The sequence below is a fragment of the Arabidopsis lyrata genome (assembly GCF_000004255.2).
Source record: "Arabidopsis lyrata subsp. lyrata unplaced genomic scaffold ARALYscaffold_8, whole genome shotgun sequence".
In the NCBI taxonomy this organism is placed as follows: domain Eukaryota; kingdom Viridiplantae; phylum Streptophyta; class Magnoliopsida; order Brassicales; family Brassicaceae; genus Arabidopsis; species Arabidopsis lyrata.
Genome location: NW_003302548.1, coordinates 19,796,161 through 19,818,114, shown reverse-complemented (window position 1 = coordinate 19,818,114; position 21,954 = coordinate 19,796,161). Strand labels below are relative to the sequence as shown.

Below are 21,954 nucleotides of genomic sequence, written 5' to 3'. Positions count from 1 at the left end.
TCCTATGATTTCTACCACATATTATTGTGAAAAAGTAAAAAAAAAAATTTTTTTGTCAATAATATATGATTCACAAATCTATCCCCATACAACTCTAGGTGTACACTAAAGGAACGTTCTCTGCTTCTCTATATATATATAGGTCTTTATTTATCAGTCGAACTTCCTTATAACCTTGAGCTTGTGGTCATAATACCACCAAAATCAAATAAATAAAGAAAAAATATGTAAAGAAAAAAAGAAGAATTAAGTAGGATGATGGTGAGTATTGGGATTGGAGGGTCAGGGAAGGAAAGGGAAAGAAGAGAAGCAGTTAAGACAGCAACTGAATTGCAGTCAAGCACTGATCCCTATCTTCCAATATTACTCATATCTCTCTCTCTTTCTTTTTCAATAACTCTCTCTCTCTCTCTCCTCTTCTCCAAGTTGTAGGGTCATTAACCTTCCATTGGTAAATTATAGGTTTTGAAAACATAACTTATTTTCCTTTTGGGTGGTCCTTTTGATCTTTTCTAAATCATGTGTTTAGATATAGATGGGCACACACTTGTCAAGAAAATTCAAAGATTTGCCATTAGTTTTTTTTTTTTTTTTTCTTTTTAACCAAGATTCTATTAAATTCATTCATACACCACATCTCTTCTTATAGTTGAAATTTATAATATTTTCATACTTAAATAGGGCATTATTGCATTTATATCTCCTTTTAGTTTTACAAGGATAATTAAATACTAGTAACATTTAGAGAATGAGATTTAAAAATAAATAAATAAATAAAAAACTTATAAAGGGCATATATGAAGTAAGTTATAATGATAAGCGGTTATCTTATCTTACACATGTATTGATTAGATTATATACATCGTAGTTAGATTAGATTATATATATCGTAGATTATATATTCTCAAGAGAATATGTACGTTTTTTTGAATCTTTTAGTGGCAAGAGATAATTTAGCTTAAATGGGATAATATATATGGTCCATATGATTATAAACTTCTTTTTCATCACCGGCATGCTTCAAAGTTAAGAGAGGAAGAAAGAAAAAAAAAAACAGGTCCACTTTATCTCATTTTCACATAATTCACTCACTTAGGCATGCAATTCTTTTGTTTTCTCCTTTCTCTTTTTCAATTCTCTTTTTATTTTCCCGCAGAGGTTATTATATATGGTACATTTTTTTAATCCTATTTTCTGTAGGTCACTATAAAAACTGTAGAAAATTTTCAGTGAAACCTTTTTTACCAATTCTATAATTTTTTTAAAAATTGTTCTGTCAATAACTCGACATGGAGATCTATCTGAACCTCTCATTTCTCAATATAGACTGTATGATATACAGTTCAGCTAGATTTTCACGGTTCGAAATAATTTTGTTTACTAATTATAGCTAGTTAACGGAGTTGTTGTAATTTCCATATAGTCTAGATGTATATGTTGTAATTTCCATCTGGCTAACCAAAATGATGACTACGTGAGATATAATGCGTAAGCGTGGAGGACCGGGACATAAGCGCACAAAGGGAACGAACTATTGGGCTTAAAAAAAAAAAAGAGAAGAAGGGCTCACGAATTATCTAAAGAAATCAAAATCAATATGAGCCCCCGGCGAGGATCGAACTCGCGGCCTTTCGCTTACGAAGCGAACGCAATACCACTATGCTACGGAGGCATCACAACCATGTGAAGGTATTTTCAAAATATAATTCGGTTAGTTATAGTATTCTCCATTATTTTTTAGCTACTACTGTTTGACAATAAGCTAAAAGCGTAAAGTGATGGGTTCTTCATGTACTGATGTACTGTACACATAATGTTATGAAGATAAAAGATTATGAAAAGAACCTTTGTCACTTCATCACTATAAAACTCACATGCAACCAAAGAAAATGATCAAGTCACACGAAGACACACAAATTATAAATAATTTTTGATTTTCGCAACGGAAGTCTGCAGGGAGATACGGTCTCATGAGTCATGATTGTTGCCTCATCTTTTTTTTTAAATATATTAACATTTTAGTTATTTTCTCCCATAGTGTGTTACCGCCTTACCGGCTACGAAATCAAAGACTTCAGAGTTCAGACGTATTAGAATGTGTGATTTCCATCATCGAGACATATTCTATTCACCATGTTTGCTGATTTGAATTTCAAATGTTCATAATTATAAATACATAATTTTCTAAAAAAGATTAACCTCGTAACTATTTATTTATATGTCTATGTTCATGCAAAGCGTGGATACTTTCAGTAAAATATCATATTATTAAACTGAAGAAAGATGAAACATTGAAAATTGAATGTTGTAGTGCTATTATTGTATTATTGTAGTTTTTGAGTACAACATTTATCGAATCAACCATATTTAAAATATAATATTTTTTTTTTTTAATGTTAAAAGACTCACATAATATTTTAAAATTCTATTTTGATGCGCCAACAACTTTTGAACAGTGTATCCTTATCAAAGAAGGAAAACTTGGCATGAATGAAATTTTTGGCAAACAGTTATCTTCAGTGTTTAAATATGCCTTGCAACAAGTATGACCGATGTTGCCCACTTGTAGAGCAGATATGGCTCGAGAAACTTCTATAACGCATATTGGAAATTTCATAAAAGATGAATAACATTTTGTTACATGAGAAAATCCTGGCATACCAGAAATCAACTGAAATGGATCAGAGAAAAAGACGAAAATTGTGGCAACTGAGCATTTACAGAAACTACGATGCATAGGACCATTAAAAGTGAAATCACATTTTTAATAGACATACTGATATATTGAGAAGAAACAAAGAAACAAAACCTTGTTAGTATAGCAAAATATATGTTTAGTGGTTGATTTTGTTTTTGATTGATGAACAACAATAAGATCTTTGCTTATTTAAATGGAAGGGAACGAAACTAGGGTATTAATTATCTTGATAAACGTCTTTGAATTCTTTTAATAAACACTTAATTAATTAGCAGTTTATAAATTTGAATAGAGTTGAAACTCCCAAGTGTGAAACGAGTAACATTTGAGTAAGAAATACAGTTATCGGCAATAATTCTATGAAGACTATGCATTAATTATAAAAAAAAAAAAAAAAAAAAAAAACTGCAAAATAAAAAGATGGAGGTGCGGGGAATCGAACCCCGTGCCTCTCGCATGCGAAGCGAGCGCTCTACCATATGAGCTACACCCCCGTTGGCGTTGGAGTATAAACGAAATAAATATATAATTATTTTAAATTAAATAATCAAAAGGGGCTTCAACAAATCAAGGCCCAAAAACGAAGCCCAATTATTACTCAGGATGTTCCTAAATCTTGAACTAGGGTTTTGTTCCATTTCCCTTTCTCTCACTCTCTAGTTACCAATTTTCTCTCACTAAATCAGAAATGCCGCCGTCGTTACCGTCTCTGCAACTCCGGCGGCTTCTCCTCCGTACCTTCATTTCTTCCTCCTCCTCCGTCAATACTCTTCAAGCTCAGTCCCGTCTCATTTCTTCCAAGCCTTCGTTTTCTCCTCTTCCGCCTTCCCGTTCCTCTACATTCTCAACATTTCCTTCTAGATTATTCTCATCTGAAACAAATGCGGAATCGGAAACTTTGGATTCGAATGAGATCGCTCTCTCTTTCTCGAAGGAGCTCACTGGGAATCCAGACGCCGAGTCTCACGCCATTTCTCAGAGATTCAATCTCAGCTTCTCCCACATCACGCCTAATCCCGATTTGATTCTCCAAACTCTAAATCTCTCACCGGAAGCTGGTCGCGCGGCTCTAGGCTTTAACGAGTGGTTGGATTCGAACTCTAACTTCTCTCACACCGATGAAACAGTTTCGTTTTTCGTCGATTACTTTGGTCGTCGGAAAGATTTCAAAGGGATGCTAGAGATCATCTCGAAATACAAAGGTATCGCCGGAGCTAAAACACTAGAATCGGCGATTGATAGGCTTGTTCGAGCTGATAGACCTAAGCAGGTCGCTGCTTTCTTCGAGAAAATGGAGAACGATTACGGATTGAAACGTGACAGAGATTCACTTACATTGGTTGTGAAGAAGCTATGTGAGAAAAGACACGCGAGTATCGCAGAGAAGATGGTGAAGAACACTGCTAATGATATATTTCCTGATGAAAATATTTGTGACTTGTTGATTAGTGGTTGGTGTACTGCTGAGAAACTCGATGAAGCAACTAGGTTAGCTGGTGAGATGTCTAGAGGAGGATTTGAGATAGGAACAAAAGCGTATAACATGATCCTTGATTGTGTTTGTAAGCTTTGTAGGAAGAAAGATCCGTTTAAGCTTCAACCTGAAGTAGAGAAGGTTTTGCTGGAAATGGAGTTCCGTGGTGTGCCCAGAAATACAGAGACTTTCAATGTGTTGATTAACAATCTTTGTAAAATCAGGAGAACCGAAGAAGCGATGACATTGTTTGCTAGGATGGGTGAATGGGGTTGTCAACCAGATGCTGAGACTTATCTTGTTCTGATCAGGAGTTTATATCAAGCAGCTAGGATAGGTGAAGGAGATGAAATGATCGATAAGATGAAATCAGCTGGATATGGTGAGTTTTTGAATAAGAAAGAGTATTACGGGTTTCTCAAGATATTGTGTGGGATTGAGAGGCTTGAGCATGCGATGAGTGTGTTCAAGAGCATGAAAGCTAATGGATGCAAACCTGGGATCAAGACTTATGATTTGTTGATGGGGAAAATGTGTGCGAATAATCAGCTAACTAGAGCTAATGGTTTGTACAAAGAAGCTGCTAAGAAAGGTATCGCTGTTAGCCCTAAGGAATACAGAGTTGATCCGCGGTTTTTGAAAAAGAAGACCAAGGAAGTGGATAGCAATGTGAAGAAGAGGGAGACTTTGCCTGAGAAAACTGCGAGGAAGAAGAAACGGCTCAAGCAGATCAATATGAGTTTTGTTAAGAAACCGCACAATAAGATGAGACGAAGAATGTGATGCTGATGATCTTCAACATCTGATAGAATTTTCTAAAGATTATGGTCTTTGTTCTTTCCCTTTTTAAAATTTTGTCAGGAATACTCATCTTTTTGCTTGATCATGAGCAAATTATCCCAATAATCTTTTGGTTTGTCTCAATGTAACGTTTACCCAGAGTTCAAGAATCGTGAGATAAAATTAGGTTTCTTGGTTATTTCAATGCTTCTCTTGTACATCCAAGTTGAGTTTAATTATAAGGGATCAACTAATCTTTGTTAATTGTGATTTATTGAAGTCAAAACAAGATCCCGTGGATAAAGGCATAACAAAGTGGTACAACTGTGCAAATGTGTAAAAGTCAAAGTCGTCGCCTTGATCTTTCTTCTTCTTACAAAGTGTCTCTCTGTTCACTCTCGGAACTACAAGAATGGAGTCTCTCTTCTCCACGATGATTGCCCTGCTCTTGGTTTTTTTTTCCTGTCTCATTTCTACAGGTAAATTTCTGAATGTGAAGAAGAAGAAGAAGAAGAAGATCTTTCTTCTACACATTCACCTGCATTTGTCTCTTTTAAAACTGAAAGTCTTTTATGTTTTTTTTGATCTGCACAAGCTCTCACCAGCAACAATGGAAACATCACAATCAAATGGGATCTCATCAACTGGACGCCTGATGGCTACGTTGTAAGTTTTCTTTTTCTTCGTGTCTCACAAAATCTCAGCGTCTGCTTTAACTTCAAGATTAACTCCATCTCAGGCAGTGGTTACAGCCTACAATTACCAGAAGCAACGTTCGGTTCCAGGATGGAAAATGAGCTGGAGATGGACCAAGAAAGAAGTGATCTGGAATATGTTTGGTGCAAAAACAACAGAGCAAGGAGATTGCTCCATGTTCAAAGGAAATACCCCGCATTCCTGCATTCGTAAGCCAACAGTTGTCGATTTGCTTCCCGGAACTCCTTTCAATCAGCAGATCGCTAATTGCTGCAAAAGCGGCGTCTTAAAACCTGGTTTAGAAAGTGCATTCCAGATATCCGTTGGGAAAGCAGGTAGCTCGGTTAAGACTGCTCGGATGCCGGCGAACTTCATGTTCACGGCACCTAAACAACAGTACATCTGTGGACCTAGTAAGAACGTTAGACCAACAAGGTTTATAACCGCCGACAAAAGGAGAATAACTGCAGCCCTGAGTAAGTTTCACAACAGAAACAAACCTCGACAAACCTGTAATTCTGATTTTGAAGCTCACCTGCTTTGTTTTTGTTCTTTTGCAGTGACCTGGAACATTACTTGCGTCTTCCACAAACCAATATGAACAACGCAACTCTGCAGAGAAATATTCTCACAAGCAAATCTATCTTCAGAGAGTTTGCATAGTACTGTTTTCCATGTATGGTTTTTGTTTTAAGAGAATAAAAATACTACTTTGATTGATTTGAGTTTCCAGAGTTTTTGTATTATCATGTATGGTTTATGTTTTAAGAAAATAAAAACACTACATCGATTGATTGGTTTTCTTCTAAACGGATTCCTTCCACAACCGGACTGATCTGTCTGTTCCACAAGTAACAAAGACTGATTCATCTGGCGAGTGCTCAATCCACCGTGGTGCACCGTTATGGTTAGAAGGCCACTTTGCCACTTTATCTCCGGTTCTAGCATCCCATGTAACGACCTCATTGCTTGCTTCATCTATGGAGATTACAAACTCTTCAGTGTCGTTAAAGATTGCCTGCATAACCCAACAGTGAAGGCCATTTAGAATCAGTCGACGGAGTGAATATTTTCGTCTCAAAAGGTTGAGAAAACGAGTCACCTGAGACCGCAGTTTTATCCGCTTTGCTCCAAGATATTCCTTAACCATTCGACCTGAGCCTATTTCCCATAACTTAACTGTAGAATCCTTACCGGATGAGAGAACAAACCTAACAAAAGCCATATGATCAATCAATTGTTTTGCCATGAGCAAAAAACTAGAGATTCTCAGAGAAAATGGATTGAATCTTCTTTCTACCTTTGATCCTTAGTGAACACTGCGCTTGTGACCTCTGATTTTCCATGTGCATTGCTAATGGAGCGAACACACTTTGCGCTAACCCCGTCAAAGAGTCGAATAGCTCCATCCTTTGAGGCTGTAATGTAGATGGATCCCGTGGAAGAATATCGCACCTTAAGAAACCAAGAATCTCACAGCCATGAATCCTTGATCATTATAAGATATGCTTATAGAAAGCACAATTAACATTTATCAGATAACGAGTGACGTACCTGATTAATGGCTCCACTTACTCCACTGTCTGGGAAGTTTGAAGGAAGAAAGCACTGATATGTGTTTACATCGTACAGATGTGGAATTGGATGATCGGTTCCTGCAAAGGCGAAGTTTTCAATTTTGCAATATACTGAAAAGATTATCATCTGGATCATAGTTTGAATTCAAAGAGAAGAAGGTCTCTACAATAGAAAATCACCTGCAAGAAGAAACTCTCCTGACGGATGAAAAGATACAGAGCGCACATTATGGGCATCCTGCAGAATTTGGAGTTAAGGATTTGATGAGATGCTGTGTTTTTCACCATGTAGCTAAGCAGAAACTGATATAACAACCATGATCTCTACCTGAAAAACTTTGAATGCTCGTTTAGCCGTGGTTTTGGAGAAGTCGAAAAACCTATCCAAGTCACAAGAAATGACACAAAAAAGAGTTAAACACAAACTTTTCTTGTAATCACCAAGAGAATTCATTTAGGTAGAGAAAACGTAAATAGATACTTTATACAGTTGTCTTTGGCACTAGATATTAGGATTGTGCTTCGAGGGTGGAAATCAAGATCGTTTATGGGCTGCAAATGATTGTCACAAATTTAAGAGATATAAAAAGCAGAACGAACGTGGCAAAACTTATGAAGAAAGAAAGGCTTACTTCAGCATGATCATAAAAGGTCCGTATTAATGGTCGAGCTTGAGTATCTCCTGAAATCATCTGTTTAACTTTTGGCACCTCAAAGAAACCACATGGAATATCCACAGAACTATTAATTCTTGATGATGTTTGAAGAAAAAAGGTAAGCACAATGAATATGAAAAAAATTCAGAACCTCAAAGAGCTTAATTGATGTGTCTGCACCGCCAGTTGCAAAAAACATTCCATCAGGACTAAATCTTGCACACCTAACAACGCTCTACAAAATTCGTATGCTTATCAGCCAAAATAAAAACAAAAGCTCAAAGAAAAACATTATTAAGGGTTAAACCAAGTTGTGTCTACTGAGACATAAGTAATGCAAATATATACCTTGTGCTCTGATAGCGTCTTTGATTCATGCTTTGGGATAGTCTTTGATGAGCCCTTGGCATGAGTAACACTAGTTTGAAAAATTCCAAACATTCTTTAGATGATAAGCAGTTTTGATTTCATCTCTTAAGAAACATAACTTAAAAAAGGGACATCACCTGAAGTCGATAGAAGCTGTTCGAGGAGTAGTGATTGATCCATAAGGAGAAGGTAACAAGACTGATGAAGAAACACCTCTCAATGTCCCATTGTTCTCCGCTGCAAGACCCTGTTCTCATCTCAGAACCAAAACATTTCTTCTGATTTTGACCCAGAGAACCAAACATCTCTCATACACTTCAAAGTGTGGAAAAAAGGGGTCAAACAAAAACCTTTGCAACAAGCTCTAGAAGACGGTTAGGAGGAACCTCAATATACAATGGTGTCATCGTTGCTGATGCAACCACACTTGCAACCTAAAAATTTGATCTCAAAAATCAACACTTTAACCATTCAACAGTAATGAAAAAACCAAACTTTACCACTTAACTTCTCTTATAAAACATCATCCTTTAAATATTAATGTCAAAAGAACACATGATTCATCTCCAGAACTAAAGAAGCTTCATCCATAAATGAATTTCAAAGTTTCAACAAAACAATCCAAAAATAGATAGACCCAGAAATCCCAATCCAAATAGGCGTGTGTATGTAAAGATACAAAATTGGAATCAGAGTAATATGAATAATGATAGCAAAAACATACTTGTGAGAGATTGTGATGACGGAGATGAGCTACAATGAGGGCATTGAGCTGTCTAAAGATATTCCCATCTTGCAGAGCCTGCTCCAAATCTCCACTGTTCCCCATTCTTTATCACTTAAAAAACCCTAAAACCTACCTCACAAGTTTAATTCGAAACCAAAGTCGCCATATTTGAGCTTACTCTGTTAAACCATCGTCTTCTTCCTCCTCCTCTACACCCTCACTTCAGAAACAAAGATCAACATGGGCCCAATATTTAAAAACCTGGGCTAAAATATAAACTAATGGGCCTTTAATATTTAAAATATGGGCTGAAATATAAACTAATGGCCTGTAATATTTTAGTGATGATCATGTACATGACACGTGGCGTAACGGTCTCAAAGAAAATTTGAATTCGTACCTGAGCGGCGCTTATAATTTAATTTCCATAATAGTTTTAAGTTTTGCCTTTCTTGGTTTTTTAATTATTGACCTCTCAAAAAACAAAAGCCCCCTTCTCTTTCTCTCTCCCTTCAAAATTTGAATTCTAAAAAATCGCATTTCCTGAGAATTTTCTGCTCGAGAATTACCCAGCTCCTCCGTTTCTGGATTGGATCTACAATTTTCTTGGTGTTGATTGAGGTTTTGTTTCTGGATTGGATCCGTAACCAGGGGTTTTCTGCGCTGAAACAGCGGCGGAGATGGAGAGCACAGAGTGCGTTAGGGTTGCCGTTAACATCCGTCCCTTGATTACGCCGGAGCTTTTGAACGGATGCACCGATTGCATCACCGTTGCTCCAAAAGAGCCACAGGTAAATTCAATTGGCAGGGTTTTTCGTTTTTTTTTTTTTTTTTTTTTTTTTTTGCGTTTGATTTTTCCTGAGAGTTCTTCATTTGTGATAAGATATTGGTTTTAATCTGTGGGATTGATGATTGGTTTATGAGATTCGAATTTAGAAAAGGCTGCAATATTTGCGATTGTGATTTTCACATAGAGCCGATTTGATTCAATTCGGGAAATCAATTGAATATTTTTTTTGGCTCAAAGGGGCTGTGAAATGTTTTATAAAGATTCGAACTTTGACAAAGCTTATTCGTTTTCTTCTTAAATGAGCAGGTTCATATTGGTTCGCATACTTTTACTTATGATTTCGTTTACGGAAATGCTGGCTACCCGTGTTCGGAGATTTACAATCACTGTGTTGCTCCACTTGTGGATGCATTGTTTAAAGGTTACAATGCCACTGTTCTAGCTTATGGCCAGGTTTGATTTGAGATTCTCTTAACTCTACAATTCCTTATAGCTACATGATGTTTTTTGGTTTTATCCATCAAATTCATTGTTTGATTGTTTGTTTGTTGTTATTGAAGACTGGTTCAGGTAAAACCTACACCATGGGTACTAATTATAGTGGAGATGGCACAAATGGTGGCATTATACCAAACGTTATGGAGGATATATTTAGAAGAGTGGATACAACCAAAGATTCATCCGAACTATTGATACGAGTGTCTTTTATTGAGGTAATAACAGCTTCTGTGTTTGTTATTTGAGATCTGATTTGTAAATTTCACTGCTGATTTTTACCTTTTAATGCAGATTTTTAAGGAAGAAGTTTTCGATTTGCTGGACTCAAATTCTTCGGCCCTCCTTAAAAATGACAGTGGCGTTCAAGCAAAGCACACTGCACTCTCACGAGCTCCAATTCAAATAAGAGAAACTGCCAGTGGAGGAATAACATTGGCTGGAGTTACTGAGGCAGAAGTCAAGACGAAAGAGGAGATGGGCTCGTATCTAGCACGAGGCTCTTTGTGTCGAGCTACTGGCAGCACAAACATGAATAGCCAATCAAGGTGAATCTGTAATTTAAAATGCACTTTTACTTCTTTATAATTACTTAAATACTTGATAGAACTAATGTGGCTTATCCATTCGTAGAGTTATGAGTACTTCTGAATCAAGATAAATTTCATTATTAGGTCATATTTATATGACCAATATTAAGAAAGTATAGTTTTTACAAGTCTACTAATGTTATGTTTGTTTCTTGTTTTTTTAGTCGGTCCCATGCAATCTTCACAATCACTCTGGAACAAAAGAAGATTGCCAGTGGTTCTTGCGCAACAACTGAAGATGGAGGTGAAGATATATTATGTGCAAAGCTTCATTTGGTTGACCTAGCGGGGTCAGAACGTGCAAAACGAACAGGAGCTGATGGGATGCGTTTGAAAGAAGGTTATCTCATGTTTATCTTTGAGCTGTATAAAGTTGTATAAAGATTCTTTCTGGTTTCTTAAAAGAGACTATGGAAACTATAAGATTTATTTCCTCATATTTACACAGGTATTCACATCAACAAAGGTCTATTAGCTCTTGGAAATGTAATAAGTGCACTTGGAGATGAGAAAAAGAGAAAGGAAGGAGGTCACGTTCCTTATCGTGACAGCAAGTTAACTCGTTTGCTCCAGGTATCAAGGTTTCCTGTGTTTCTGTTTATTCACATAAACACATTTTCAATTGAACTATACGCCCTTGTAAATATATGGTTTTGAAGAAGAAAATCTAATGTTAATAATCTGTTATCTAGGATTCTCTTGGTGGCAATAGCAAAACTGTGATGATTGGTATGCTTTTCCATCTATTAGGTTTTTCAAACATTTCATTTTTGATCCAAGTATTAGACAGAACTGTTTTCATCCATCTATTTTATGATCTCTGAATGTTGCAGCTTGTGTAAGTCCAGCTGATACAAATGCTGAGGAAACTTTAAATACGCTCAAATACGCAAATCGTGCTCGCAATATTCAAAACAAAGCAGTGGTACGTATATGTTAGTTCTTGCTTTGAACTATGAATTCTCAACTATAGATATCATTTTTGGCCTAACCTACTTGTCATTTCTTCTAATACTTAGATCAATCGAGACCCAGCAACCGCACAAATGCAAAGAATGCGGAGCCAAATTGAGCAACTGCAAACAGAACTCTTGTTCTATCGGGGTGATAGTGGTGCTTTTGATGAGCTCCAGGTATTCAATCTGATCTGAGGCAAACAGTAACAGTTTATGCTAGTTACGTTTTCTTATACTTAACTATTATAAAACCTGTTAGATCCTCAAGCATAAGGTATCACTGCTTGAGGCAAGCAATCGTGAGCTACAAAATGAACTTCAAGAACGGAGAGTCGCTTCTGAGCATTTTTCAAAGTGTGCTTATGATGCTCAGGTTTTTCTTCTACTCACTGTTTTTTGATGGATCAAACTTTTATCGCATCTAGCACTTTACACTTTGTTTTCATCTATTGTAGGTTGAAAAGGACAAACTTATAATGATAATTGAATCTGTTCGTAATGGTAAATCCTTGGATGAGATTGAATCCTGCCCAAATGAGGTGAGATATCCTTTATGATTCCTTAGTTGAAGTCTATGACCAAGTGGATTTTTTCGCTGAAATGTCTAATTTTCCAGGATGTTGGTTTGGTGAAGAAGTATGTTTCGAAAATTCAAGAGCTAGAAGGAGAACTGTTGCATATCAAAAGCTTGAAGAAAACCAGTAACCACCAATTTTCGGATGATTCCTATGACGATGGGCCTCGTTCGAACAATGTCTTGTTTCCCTCATCTAATGAGTCGTCGGATTGTGAAGATAAAGTGATTGATGTCACAGGTTGGTACCTTAACTGTTGTTTTAGCATTTTTTTTGCTTGCATTGCACAAAGGGTCAATATTTAGATGCTAACAAAACACAACTATTGTTAGACTGAATCTTTTTTCCCTGATTTAATATATGAGAGAATTTTCTCAATAAGAACACTGTTTGAGTAGCTTAACCTTGTATGCAGATGAACTTGAATTTCAAGAAAAGGAGATTGAACACTGCTCACTTCAAGAAAAGTTGGATATGGAGCTAAAGGAATTGGATAAGAGACTTGAAGAAAAGGAGGTACTATTCTCAATTTTGGAGTGCTCTCCTTTTTAGTCTTTCATCTGTTTCCTTAAGATAGTATGCGTATGAACTTCAATTTTTCATGAAGGCTGAAATGAAGCGCTTTTCAAGTGGTGGTACATCTGTTCTCAAACAACACTATGAGAAAAAAGTTCATGACCTAGAACAGGAAAAAAGAGCACTACAGGTCGGTACTCTGTGGTTTATATTATATTTGAGTAGAATTTATGGACCTGCATTTGACTAAATCAAACTTGCATGCAGAGAGAAATCGAAGGTTTGAGACAGAACCTTGCTAGCATACCATCTGGCTCAGGAGATGGTGCCCAGAAACTGAAGGAAGAGTATGTTCAGAAACTGAACACGCTTGAAACACAGGTAACTCCCGTTTTATTAATTAGTTATACTCGTATTTCACATTAATTTCCCTAATTTATTGTATTTTGTTTCTTTAGGTTTCTGTTCTGAAGAAGAAACAAGATGCACAAGCTCAGCTTATGAGACAAAAGCAGAAAAGTGACGATGCGGCAATAAAATTGCAGGATGAAATACACAGAATTAAGTCCCAGAAGGTGTTTTATTTTCTTGCAGTGATCTCTATTCGAGACTCTCTACATGTATGTTCCTTGCATGTATGTCTTACCTATGCTAATCTGATTTGATTCTACTTTTCAGGTGCAATTACAGCAAAAGATTAAGCAGGAGTCAGAGCAGTTCAGGGCTTGGAAGGCTTCAAGAGAGAAGGAAGTTATGCAGGTATATTTGAATCTTCAGTTTGTAGCCAATTAAGATTCTTCTTGAGCTTACTTGATTTTATTGATTGATTAGTATGCTATGTCTTGCTCCACTACTGAACTACTTAGAAAAGTGTCATTTTCTGTCATTAGTCACCTATAGTATATGACCAGTATTTGTATATACTTTTGACTTGAAGGTTTCGATCTTCAAACTAGTTCTAAAGACATTTGGACTTAGTTTTCAGAAATCTATTTTGTATTGAACCATTCATTATATCGTATCTTAAAATTGACCAGCTCAAAAAAGAGGGAAGGAGAAATGAGTATGAGATGCACAAACTCATGGCTTTGAATCAAAAACAGAAGCTGGTGAGCACATTTTTATAAACTTTCAGACCAGTGGTAACGATCTTTTTTATTATCATGGCTTCTCAAAGTTTGTTTTATTAGGTTTTGCAAAGAAAGACAGAAGAGGCATCTCAGGTGACAAAAAGACTCAAAGAGCTTTTAGATAATCGAAAGGCTTCTTCACGCGAGACATTGAGTGAGGATTTTTCGTATAACATTATTCAGTATGACCACCTTTGTTTATGTCTACTAACTGTGTATCCTAAAATATATGCAGGTGGTGCTAATGGTCCTGGAACTCAGGTAACACCCACTAAACTCTATCAAACCAAGGCTTTGTTTTTCCAGTTATTGACTAGGTTTAGTAAGTTTGGGGATTGTCCTGTTAGTTTGTAAATGCAACTTTTTATCAAATGTATTCCATTTGCAGGCATTGATGCAAGCCATTGAGCATGAGATTGAAGTCACTGTTCGGGTTCACGAAGTGCGTTCTGAATATGAGAGGCAAAAGGAAGAGTATGTCTTTCATCAATATTTGTTTCATAACTTATTCATCGCCTGACAAGAAGTTTTTTGTAATTCTCAAAACAATGATTTCTTACAAACTGTCTCAAATAACACTGACTATAATTCAGGAGGGCAAGAATGGCTAAGGAAGTTGCAAGGCTAAGAGAAGAAAACGAGCTGCTCAAGAATGCCAAAATAAGGTGAGTGATCTGGGCTGACAAAGATTTTGCATAAACCAAGACCATTCATAATGAAAAATATCGAAACAATTAGTGCCTTCTCTGACCAAAGCAGCGTTCATGGTGACACCATGTCTCCTGGTGCAAGAAACTCAAGGATTTTTGCTCTGGAGAATATGCTTGCGACCTCCTCCAACACTCTCGTCTCCATGGCTTCACAGTTATCTGAAGCAGAAGAACGCGAGCGTGTGTTTGGTGGAAGAGGGAGGTGGAACCAAGTTAGAACACTAGGTGACGCGAAGAGTATCATGAACTATCTGTTCAATTTGGCGTCAACTGCGAGGTAAAATCTCAATTAGTGACTGAAGATTTTTCGTAATATGTTGCTTCTTGAAGGATCATCTTCAAAATTTGATGCATAACTCATCCTACATTCTTCTTTCCGTCCATTGTTTAACTTTGAAGGTGTCTAGCCCGAGATAAAGAGGCAGACTGCAGAGAAAAGGATGTCCTTATAAGAGACCTAAAAGAAAAAATAGTAAAGTTTAGCAGTTATGTTAGATACATGGAGATCCAAAAAGCAGACCTCGTGCATCAGGTGAAAGCACAGGTTAGTAGAAAACATCGTCTACTCTTGTTTGATTAGATAGTAAATGTCTGAAATTTAGCATATAAAACCATTGGCATTCCATATTGCAGACCTCTGCAATGAAGAAATTGTCCACAGAGGAGAACCTAAAGAACGAGCATAGTATGAAAAAGCAGGAAACCCGAAACTCGACTATAGTTCTTGAGGACATGGATACCTCTGATTCTGAAGAATCAGGCCATGAACGGGAAGATCCAGATCTTGATGTTGAATGGAAACCTGAACATGAATCAGAGCGTGAGTCGGAGCAGGAATCGGTTATAAAGCTAAATAGGAAACGAAACTTCAAAGTGGGAAGACGGCGCTCGAGTGTGGTCATGAGGCGTTCATATGAAGAGAATTCGGAAGCTCCTTCAGATGATGCAGTGAGATCTGACGAGTGTTGTTGCACTTGCAGCAAGAGCTCCTCGTGCAAGACAATGAAGTGTCAGTGTCGAGCTACAAAGGGATCTTGTGGTCCGTCATGTGGATGTTCTTCAGTGAAATGCTCCAACAGAAACGCAGACGGAAAGGAGAACAATTCCATCTCGGAATCAGAGGCCTTGGAAAACGGGGAGAACTCGCAAGAATCTGATGAAAAGGACAAAGACCAACAACAACAAGTCCTTGCTTCACGTGGAGCTATGCTGCTACAGAACGCTCTTGCTGACAAGCCAGGGGAGGAGACAAATGAGGATGGAGGAACAAGAAGAAGAAGAAAACCTCTATCAGATATAGGAAACACGACGGTAAAACTCTCTTAAGTTTCTATTGGTCATTTCAACATATCTGTGTTCATGTAGCTAAGAAACAACAGCTTTCTGATTTGATGAAATTGGTTTCAGGGTAAATCGAATGTGCCAAGGCCAAGCCAAAGAAAGAAATGGAAGAAGACGGTGCTTCAGCTTGTTCCTGTAGGTCCACCAGCTTCATCTCAGGAGGAAGCTAATCCGGTGACTTTGGACTCGGAAGCAGCGAGAATGCCAGAAAACAGTGAGTCAGGAGAGTCTAATAGCATCAAACTGAAGCTACCAAGGGCAATGAGGTCAGCGTCTTCAAATGGCAGCAACTTGCTGAGAGAAAGAAACGCTGATCAAACCGGAGGTGAATCAGTCGGTAATGGTGGTTTTGTGCAGAGCAATTCAGGTAGGGCAAGTGGAAGTAGAACTTCAGATGAAAAGGAGAACCATACTCGTCGGATGTAAAGAGGAAACAGACGTTCTTTGAGGTGCAAGAAAGATGGGTTTGAAATCTTTTCAAGGGTTTGTCTTTTTTTTGGTGTGATTTGAGAACATAACAAACGTAATTTTAGGGTTGTGAATTCAAGTTACTGTTGTGAATCCTTTCAGACAGGTACAATTGTTAAAGTTTGATTAAGATTTGAATGTTTGATAGCTTCCTCCTGTTGGAGTGTTCTTAATAGTGTCGGCAATATGAGCAAGATTTTTTTACTCCTCTGCGTAATAAAGTGTCTCGTTCAAATAAACACATAAATTAACGAGAGGATATACGTAATCACAGGAATTTAATAGTTTGGAATGGTAGTCTTAATTATCGTCTTAACATATTGATAAAGATTGCTTACTAATTTAGAATATAATTCACTCTTGATTGAGTTTTTAGTCCAACAACTTTCACAGTTTACTATAATATAATGTTGAAGAAAACAAATTGTATGGTTAACCGACAATTGTGTATTTCCACTGATGATCAGTCACCAGTAATAATTATGGATTGTTACGAGATACTCACTTGACTTTTAAATTGATACTATATGCCTATATGGTTGTTAGGACCAATATCCCTAAACAATACCAAACTTTAATATAGCGAAGTAAAATAATAATGATATTCGCCGACACATTTATTCGTTATTGACATTGAATATTTCAGTGATATCAACTCCATTTTTTTCATCTGTCTAGTATATTCTTTATGCAAACAAAAAAATAGATTTTTTACTCTTTTTCCCTAAATGTAAAAACCTATAATAAACCACAACACAAAATGTTCATAATTCATTCTCTGTTTTGGCAATAAAAATTATTTTGGTTTATAAATTTGTATAGAAAACACAAGTAATATATTATCCAAAATAAATGAATAATTAAAAAATGTGTCATATATTTTCTCTCCACCGACAGCCGAAAACACTGTCAATGGCCCACGTTCCTCTAAAAGCTGTCGTCTTGGGTAATATTTTCCGGTAATAAACTAACTTCCGATCAAAATTACACAAAAGCCCCTTTCTCGTTTATAATCATAGCAAATTAGCAACTTACAGAGTTGGTAATTAAGATATTAAAAATTACAGATTCCTTAATATTTTTCTCTGTTCCTATATTTGTTACATAGAAAATTCTACAACTGACAATTCCTTCCGACCCTTACTAGATCCACGACAGACTACACTTCCTTCTTCGTAATCTTGATGAATACCTTCAATGATCCACGACCTGGCGACACTTCCTTATCTGCGTAGAATCCTGGCGAACGGCTATAATTGTACATCGCTGGAGATCTCTTGCACACTTGCCTCCATTAATCTGCAAATTTGTTAATAAATCGCAATATCTGGGACTCGAACCCCAGACCTCTTGGTGTAGAAGCATTAATCAACCCTTGTTCAACCAATGGGCCAAGCAACTTACAGAGTTGGTAATTAAGATATTAAAAATTACAGATTCCTTAATATTTTTCTCTGTTCCTATATTTAACAATTCATCGAAAAACAATTACTTCAACATAAGAAGCAAGACAAGAATTAATGTTCTTATTGACACGCTAATGTTTCTTTAATCGGGGGAAAAAATCAAATCATTAACACTAAATGATAGAAGGGTATAATGGTCAATCACCGTTCCCGGCTCAAATTTTACTAAAAACAGCCACTAGCCAGCCAGATCCCAAAAATTTCTCATTGCTTCTCTCGTTCGTGTATTTCTTTCAAAGCAAACAAAAAAAATCTTGCTGCTATCTTCTATAAGTCCACTCCTCCTTCAAGCAAAGCACCTTCCCTCTTCTTCTTCTTCTTCTTCTTCTTCTTCTTCTTCTCACTCTGAGATTGGTTTAAGATTAAACCAGACCCATCTAAGGGATCTGGAACAAGCTTCGTATCTGGTTCCACTCTGATCATCAGAGAATTAAAAATGGAGTCTTTCTTCTCCAGATCCACCTCCATCGTCTCCAAATTGAGTTTCTGGGCCTTATGGATCGTGTTCTTGATTTCTTCATCTTCTTTTACTTCGACAGGTTACTTCTTATTCTCATCAATAATTCTGCTTCTTGGTTATGTTTCTTAGCCTATGAGCTTTTTCAACTTCCCATCTTGCTTCTTGATTGGGATTTCACTTTTCAGAGTTTAAGATCGTGAAATTGTTCATTTCTTGAAATGAGACTATGTTTTTGCATCTAGGTATCTCCAATTTTAACTGATTTGTTTGTTGATATTGATAAAGAGATCTGATAATATGAATTGTGTGGAGTGGCAATTCATGATCTGCTATTTTTATAAAAAAAAAAAAAAAAAAAAACTCTTTTATAGATCTTTCCTCAATTAGTGAAATGATAATTGCTTTGCTCACTGTTCAAGTCTTTTGCAGAGTTCAGATCCTAAAATCAATACTTCAATTTCCATATTATTGTTTCATATGTAGATCAGTGGATTTATAAGGAAACACCAAAGTTTCAAGTTTTCTGATCTAAAATTAGTAACTTTCTGATATTTTCTATAAGTAGAAAACTTGATGCACACTTGTGAGTTATATGCAGTTAACACTTTGGTCTATTTCTACAAACCAATAATTAGTAGTTTTAAGATTGAAGCAATCACAATGTCGGTGAGCAAAGCTGGATCAAGATAAACAAAGTTCTGACTGTTGTAAATCCTTTTGCAGAAGCATATGATGCGCTTGATCCAGAAGGCAACATTACAATGAAATGGGATGTCATGAGCTGGACTCCTGATGGCTATGTTGTAAGTTCAAGAACCAGAAGTAGAAAAGACTAGGCCTTATTTCTACCGGTTTTCTATTCATCTAAACTGTTTTTGTGTTGGATCTAGGCCGTGGTTACGATGTTCAACTTCCAGAAATACAGACACATTCAATCTCCGGGATGGACATTAGGCTGGAAATGGGCAAAGAAGGAAGTTATTTGGAGTATGGTTGGAGCACAAACAACTGAACAAGGTAACTGAAGGTTTCAGGTTCCCTTAATTTATGTTTTGGTTGCGAATTATCGGATTATGAATTATCGGCAAAATGTTTTACAGGTGATTGTTCAAAGTACAAAGGAAACATACCGCATTGTTGTAAGAAAGATCCAACAGTTGTAGACTTGCTTCCTGGGACTCCTTATAACCAGCAGATTGCCAATTGCTGCAAAGGTGGTGTCATGAACTCATGGGTACAAGACCCTGCCACTGCGGCTAGCTCCTTCCAGATCAGTGTTGGCGCTGCTGGAACCACAAACAAAACCGTTAGGGTGCCAAGAAACTTCACTCTCCTGGGACCTGGTCCAGGCTACACTTGTGGTCCAGCAAAGATTGTCAGACCAACAAAATTTGTCACGACCGACACACGGAGAACCACTCAAGCTATGAGTAAGAACTAAGACTGCAATTGGACTCTTTGCAACCGTAATATTAACATTGTTTCTCATCTAACAAACCGGCTAAATGTTTTTTCTTTGAATCACCGCAGTGACATGGAACATTACATGCACATACTCGCAGTTCCTTGCTCAAAGAACTCCAACTTGCTGCGTTTCTTTATCTTCTTTCTACAATGAAACTATTGTCGGATGTCCAACTTGTGCTTGCGGATGCCAAAACAACAAAACAGAATCCGGTGCCTGCCTCGAGTAAGTAATTCAAATCAATATTCAATTCCAGCCTTCTGTTCTCTGTTCAATTTCCAATATAAAGTCTCAAACTTTTTCTGTAATGCAGCCCGGACACACCACACTTAGCCTCGGTTGTGTCACCGCCAACAAAGAAAGGCACGGTATTACCGCCATTAGTGCAATGCACGAGACACATGTGCCCGATCAGAGTACATTGGCACGTAAAGCAGAACTACAAAGAGTATTGGCGAGTGAAGATCACAATCACAAACTTCAACTATCGATTGAACTATACACAATGGAACCTCGTTGCTCAACATCCAAATCTCGACAACATCACTCAAATCTTCAGCTTCAACTACAAATCTCTCACTCCGTACGCTGGATTAAGTAAGTACATCCACACACACACACAATGACACAAAGCCCCTCTCTTCTCTCTCTCTGCTTATCTCAAAGATTTAACCTTTTGATTTTGGTTTTTGCAGATGATACGGCGATGTTATGGGGAGTGAAGTTCTACAACGATTTCTTATCAGAAGCAGGTCCTCTTGGGAATGTTCAATCAGAGATTTTGTTCCGTAAAGATCAATCAACCTTCACATTCGAGAAAGGTTGGGCTTTTCCTCGAAGGATTTACTTTAATGGAGACAACTGCGTCATGCCTCCTCCTGACTCTTACCCTTTTCTTCCCAACGGTGGTTTCCGGCTACAATTCTCATTCTTCGCCGCCGTGCTCCTCCCTGTTCTGATCTTTTTCTTCTTCTCTGCCTAATCTCGGATTTACGGTTTTGCCACTGGTATGGTTAGGGTTCTACGGTTGAGTGGTATAAACGTTATTTATGATTCTTTCTGTGTCTCACAAATTATATCTTTTGATACCTTTTTTTCTTTTTTTAATATATATAGTTTTCAACTTCGTTGTTTTTAAAAGAAATTTATATCCTTGTGTTCTGTTGGTCCGTCGTTGGGGAATATCGGAAACAAAAAAAAAAAGATCATAATGTTAGATATTGTAAACTTTGTGTCCTACTGTTATATACTTTACTTTATGTTACTGACATACTGTGATCTAAATGTTTAGTGATGAAAAAAAGGTATAAACTAAAAATAAAGTGAATCAAAACAAATCCTCAAGACCCATTGAGAAAAATCTCAATCTTATTAAAATAAGTTCAGTCTTTATACTAAAAAGATAGAAACAGGCCTGATCTCTTTGAGGACATCTTATAAAACAATTACTTAAATGGACTTTCAATTTAACTAGGCCCAGTTTTCCTCCTAACAGGAGGGAAATACTGATTTTGTCACTACATTTACATTTTGTGAAATTGTTATTTCAAAATGCAATTAATTCAACTTTATAACAATAAAAATAGGTGTGTGCCTTTCAAAATATAATTATTGGATTGGGAATATATATTGGGTACCAATATCATTAAAGAAAAAAATAGAAAGAGATAATGGCTCGTAAAATGGAACATTGATTAGTTGTGTGGCAGAGAATCTCATCCAAAATGAGACAAAGTGAGAAGTTGCTTTAGAAAAGTTTGTGTGCGTTGTCGATTCCATATTTGCATATAAACCCTAATATTACCAACCCTCCATAAAAGTAAACAAAGCAAGAAATATCAAAACTATGTAATCTTAGATTATTAAAATTCCTTCTTTGCAATATTATGTTTATTATACACATAAAATTCATTTGTTATTCAATCATTGATTTTAAAATCCTAATTAAATTCATGTGTTATTGGTTCTATGATTTATAAATACTAGTTAAAATCATATGTTATTCGTTTAATCAT

At 36.7% G+C, this 21,954-nt stretch overlaps 6 protein-coding genes and 2 non-coding genes across 11 annotated transcripts; 4 read left to right on the top strand and 4 right to left on the bottom strand.

Annotated features, from left to right (window-relative positions):
* Positions 1 to 1,600: 1,600 nt before the first annotated feature.
* TRNAT-CGU lies at positions 1,601 to 1,672 on the bottom strand. The gene has a single exon. It is a non-coding gene; the product is annotated as a tRNA-Thr (tRNA).
* A 601-nt stretch (positions 1,673 to 2,273) lies between these two features.
* LOC110227682 lies at positions 2,274 to 2,811 on the bottom strand. The gene is given in 2 exon segments (XM_021022847.1): positions 2,274 to 2,691; positions 2,694 to 2,811. Coding segments are annotated over 2 exon segments (348 nt in total). The 5' UTR covers positions 2,776 to 2,811; the 3' UTR covers positions 2,274 to 2,425.
* A 308-nt stretch (positions 2,812 to 3,119) lies between these two features.
* On the bottom strand, positions 3,120 to 3,192 carry TRNAA-CGC. The gene has a single exon. It is a non-coding gene; the product is annotated as a tRNA-Ala (tRNA).
* Positions 3,193 to 3,331: 139 nt separating this feature from the next.
* On the top strand, positions 3,332 to 5,216 carry LOC9300788 (pentatricopeptide repeat-containing protein PNM1, mitochondrial). Its single transcript, XM_002866360.2, has one exon. It carries the CDS (start codon positions 3,387 to 3,389, stop codon positions 4,953 to 4,955), a length of 1,569 nt encoding a protein of 522 aa, XP_002866406.1. The 5' UTR covers positions 3,332 to 3,386; the 3' UTR covers positions 4,956 to 5,216.
* A 50-nt stretch (positions 5,217 to 5,266) lies between these two features.
* LOC110227680 (COBRA-like protein 5) lies at positions 5,267 to 6,438 on the top strand. The gene is made up of 4 exons (XM_021022844.1): positions 5,267 to 5,431; positions 5,548 to 5,618; positions 5,692 to 6,124; positions 6,209 to 6,438. Exons 1-4 carry the CDS (start codon positions 5,365 to 5,367, stop codon positions 6,247 to 6,249), a joined length of 612 nt encoding a protein of 203 aa, XP_020878503.1. The 5' UTR covers positions 5,267 to 5,364; the 3' UTR covers positions 6,250 to 6,438.
* LOC9302480 (cleavage stimulation factor subunit 50) lies at positions 6,337 to 9,185 on the bottom strand. The gene is made up of 13 exons (XM_021022837.1): positions 8,975 to 9,185; positions 8,601 to 8,684; positions 8,388 to 8,497; positions 8,230 to 8,299; positions 8,033 to 8,116; positions 7,858 to 7,935; positions 7,707 to 7,777; positions 7,554 to 7,605; positions 7,406 to 7,463; positions 7,203 to 7,303; positions 6,949 to 7,103; positions 6,751 to 6,859; positions 6,337 to 6,666 (listed from the first exon to the last, which is right to left on the bottom strand). Exons 1-13 carry the CDS (start codon positions 9,077 to 9,079, stop codon positions 6,454 to 6,456), a joined length of 1,290 nt encoding a protein of 429 aa, XP_020878496.1. The 5' UTR covers positions 9,080 to 9,185; the 3' UTR covers positions 6,337 to 6,453.
* A 258-nt stretch (positions 9,186 to 9,443) lies between these two features.
* LOC9302479 (kinesin-like protein KIN-4C) lies at positions 9,444 to 16,752 on the top strand. 4 transcript variants are annotated; one of them, XM_021022812.1, is made up of 27 exons: positions 9,444 to 9,768; positions 10,074 to 10,220; positions 10,328 to 10,480; positions 10,557 to 10,810; positions 11,017 to 11,192; positions 11,301 to 11,425; positions 11,545 to 11,581; positions 11,686 to 11,777; positions 11,872 to 11,985; positions 12,068 to 12,181; positions 12,264 to 12,347; positions 12,425 to 12,623; positions 12,799 to 12,899; positions 12,991 to 13,089; positions 13,167 to 13,280; positions 13,358 to 13,474; positions 13,578 to 13,658; positions 13,937 to 14,008; positions 14,090 to 14,183; positions 14,265 to 14,290; positions 14,418 to 14,503; positions 14,623 to 14,694; positions 14,786 to 15,016; positions 15,139 to 15,283; positions 15,373 to 15,832; positions 15,875 to 16,050; positions 16,147 to 16,752. In XM_021022812.1, exons 1-27 carry the CDS (start codon positions 9,658 to 9,660, stop codon positions 16,504 to 16,506), a joined length of 3,840 nt encoding a protein of 1,279 aa, XP_020878471.1. In that variant the 5' UTR covers positions 9,444 to 9,657; the 3' UTR covers positions 16,507 to 16,752. The 4 variants fall into 4 exon arrangements, with proteins under 4 accessions (XP_020878471.1, XP_020878477.1, XP_020878465.1 ...); XM_021022818.1 differs by having other exon boundaries at positions 14,831 to 15,016; positions 15,373 to 16,050; XM_021022806.1 differs by having other exon boundaries at positions 14,789 to 15,016; positions 15,373 to 16,050.
* A 1,231-nt stretch (positions 16,753 to 17,983) lies between these two features.
* LOC9302478 (protein COBRA) lies at positions 17,984 to 21,209 on the top strand. The gene is made up of 7 exons (XM_021033364.1): positions 17,984 to 18,553; positions 19,198 to 19,277; positions 19,365 to 19,491; positions 19,575 to 19,904; positions 20,005 to 20,164; positions 20,253 to 20,536; positions 20,635 to 21,209. Exons 1-7 carry the CDS (start codon positions 18,451 to 18,453, stop codon positions 20,919 to 20,921), a joined length of 1,371 nt encoding a protein of 456 aa, XP_020889023.1. The 5' UTR covers positions 17,984 to 18,450; the 3' UTR covers positions 20,922 to 21,209.
* Positions 21,210 to 21,954: the final 745 nt, after the last annotated feature.

What these genes read in the sequence shown, in the direction of transcription:
- LOC9300788 (XM_002866360.2), top strand. Translation starts at nt 3,387, where the DNA reads ATGCCGCCGTCGTTACCGTCTCTGCAACTCCGGCGGCTTCTCCTCCGT.
- LOC110227680 (XM_021022844.1), top strand. Translation starts at nt 5,365, where the DNA reads ATGGAGTCTCTCTTCTCCACGATGATTGCCCTGCTCTTGGTTTTTTTT. An exon ending in TTCCTGTCTCATTTCTACAG is followed by an intron (nt 5,432 to 5,547) that starts GTAAATTTCTGA and finishes GATCTGCACAAG; the next exon opens with CTCTCACCAGCAACAATGGA. An exon ending in GGACGCCTGATGGCTACGTT is followed by an intron (nt 5,619 to 5,691) that starts GTAAGTTTTCTT and finishes ACTCCATCTCAG; the next exon opens with GCAGTGGTTACAGCCTACAA.
- LOC9302480 (XM_021022837.1), bottom strand. Translation starts at nt 9,079, where the DNA reads ATGGGGAACAGTGGAGATTTGGAGCAGGCTCTGCAAGATGGGAATATC. An exon ending in TTCTAGAGCTTGTTGCAAAG is followed by an intron (nt 8,498 to 8,600) that starts GTTTTTGTTTGA and finishes AGATGAGAACAG; the next exon opens with GGTCTTGCAGCGGAGAACAA. An exon ending in GGATAAAACTGCGGTCTCAG is followed by an intron (nt 6,667 to 6,750) that starts GTGACTCGTTTT and finishes TGGGTTATGCAG; the next exon opens with GCAATCTTTAACGACACTGA.
- LOC9302479 (XM_021022802.1), top strand. Translation starts at nt 9,658, where the DNA reads ATGGAGAGCACAGAGTGCGTTAGGGTTGCCGTTAACATCCGTCCCTTG. An exon ending in AGTTAACTCGTTTGCTCCAG is followed by an intron (nt 11,426 to 11,544) that starts GTATCAAGGTTT and finishes TCTGTTATCTAG; the next exon opens with GATTCTCTTGGTGGCAATAG. An exon ending in ATATTCAAAACAAAGCAGTG is followed by an intron (nt 11,778 to 11,871) that starts GTACGTATATGT and finishes TCTAATACTTAG; the next exon opens with ATCAATCGAGACCCAGCAAC.
- LOC9302478 (XM_021033364.1), top strand. Translation starts at nt 18,451, where the DNA reads ATGGAGTCTTTCTTCTCCAGATCCACCTCCATCGTCTCCAAATTGAGT. An exon ending in ATCTTCTTTTACTTCGACAG is followed by an intron (nt 18,554 to 19,197) that starts GTTACTTCTTAT and finishes ATCCTTTTGCAG; the next exon opens with AAGCATATGATGCGCTTGAT. An exon ending in GGACTCCTGATGGCTATGTT is followed by an intron (nt 19,278 to 19,364) that starts GTAAGTTCAAGA and finishes TGTTGGATCTAG; the next exon opens with GCCGTGGTTACGATGTTCAA.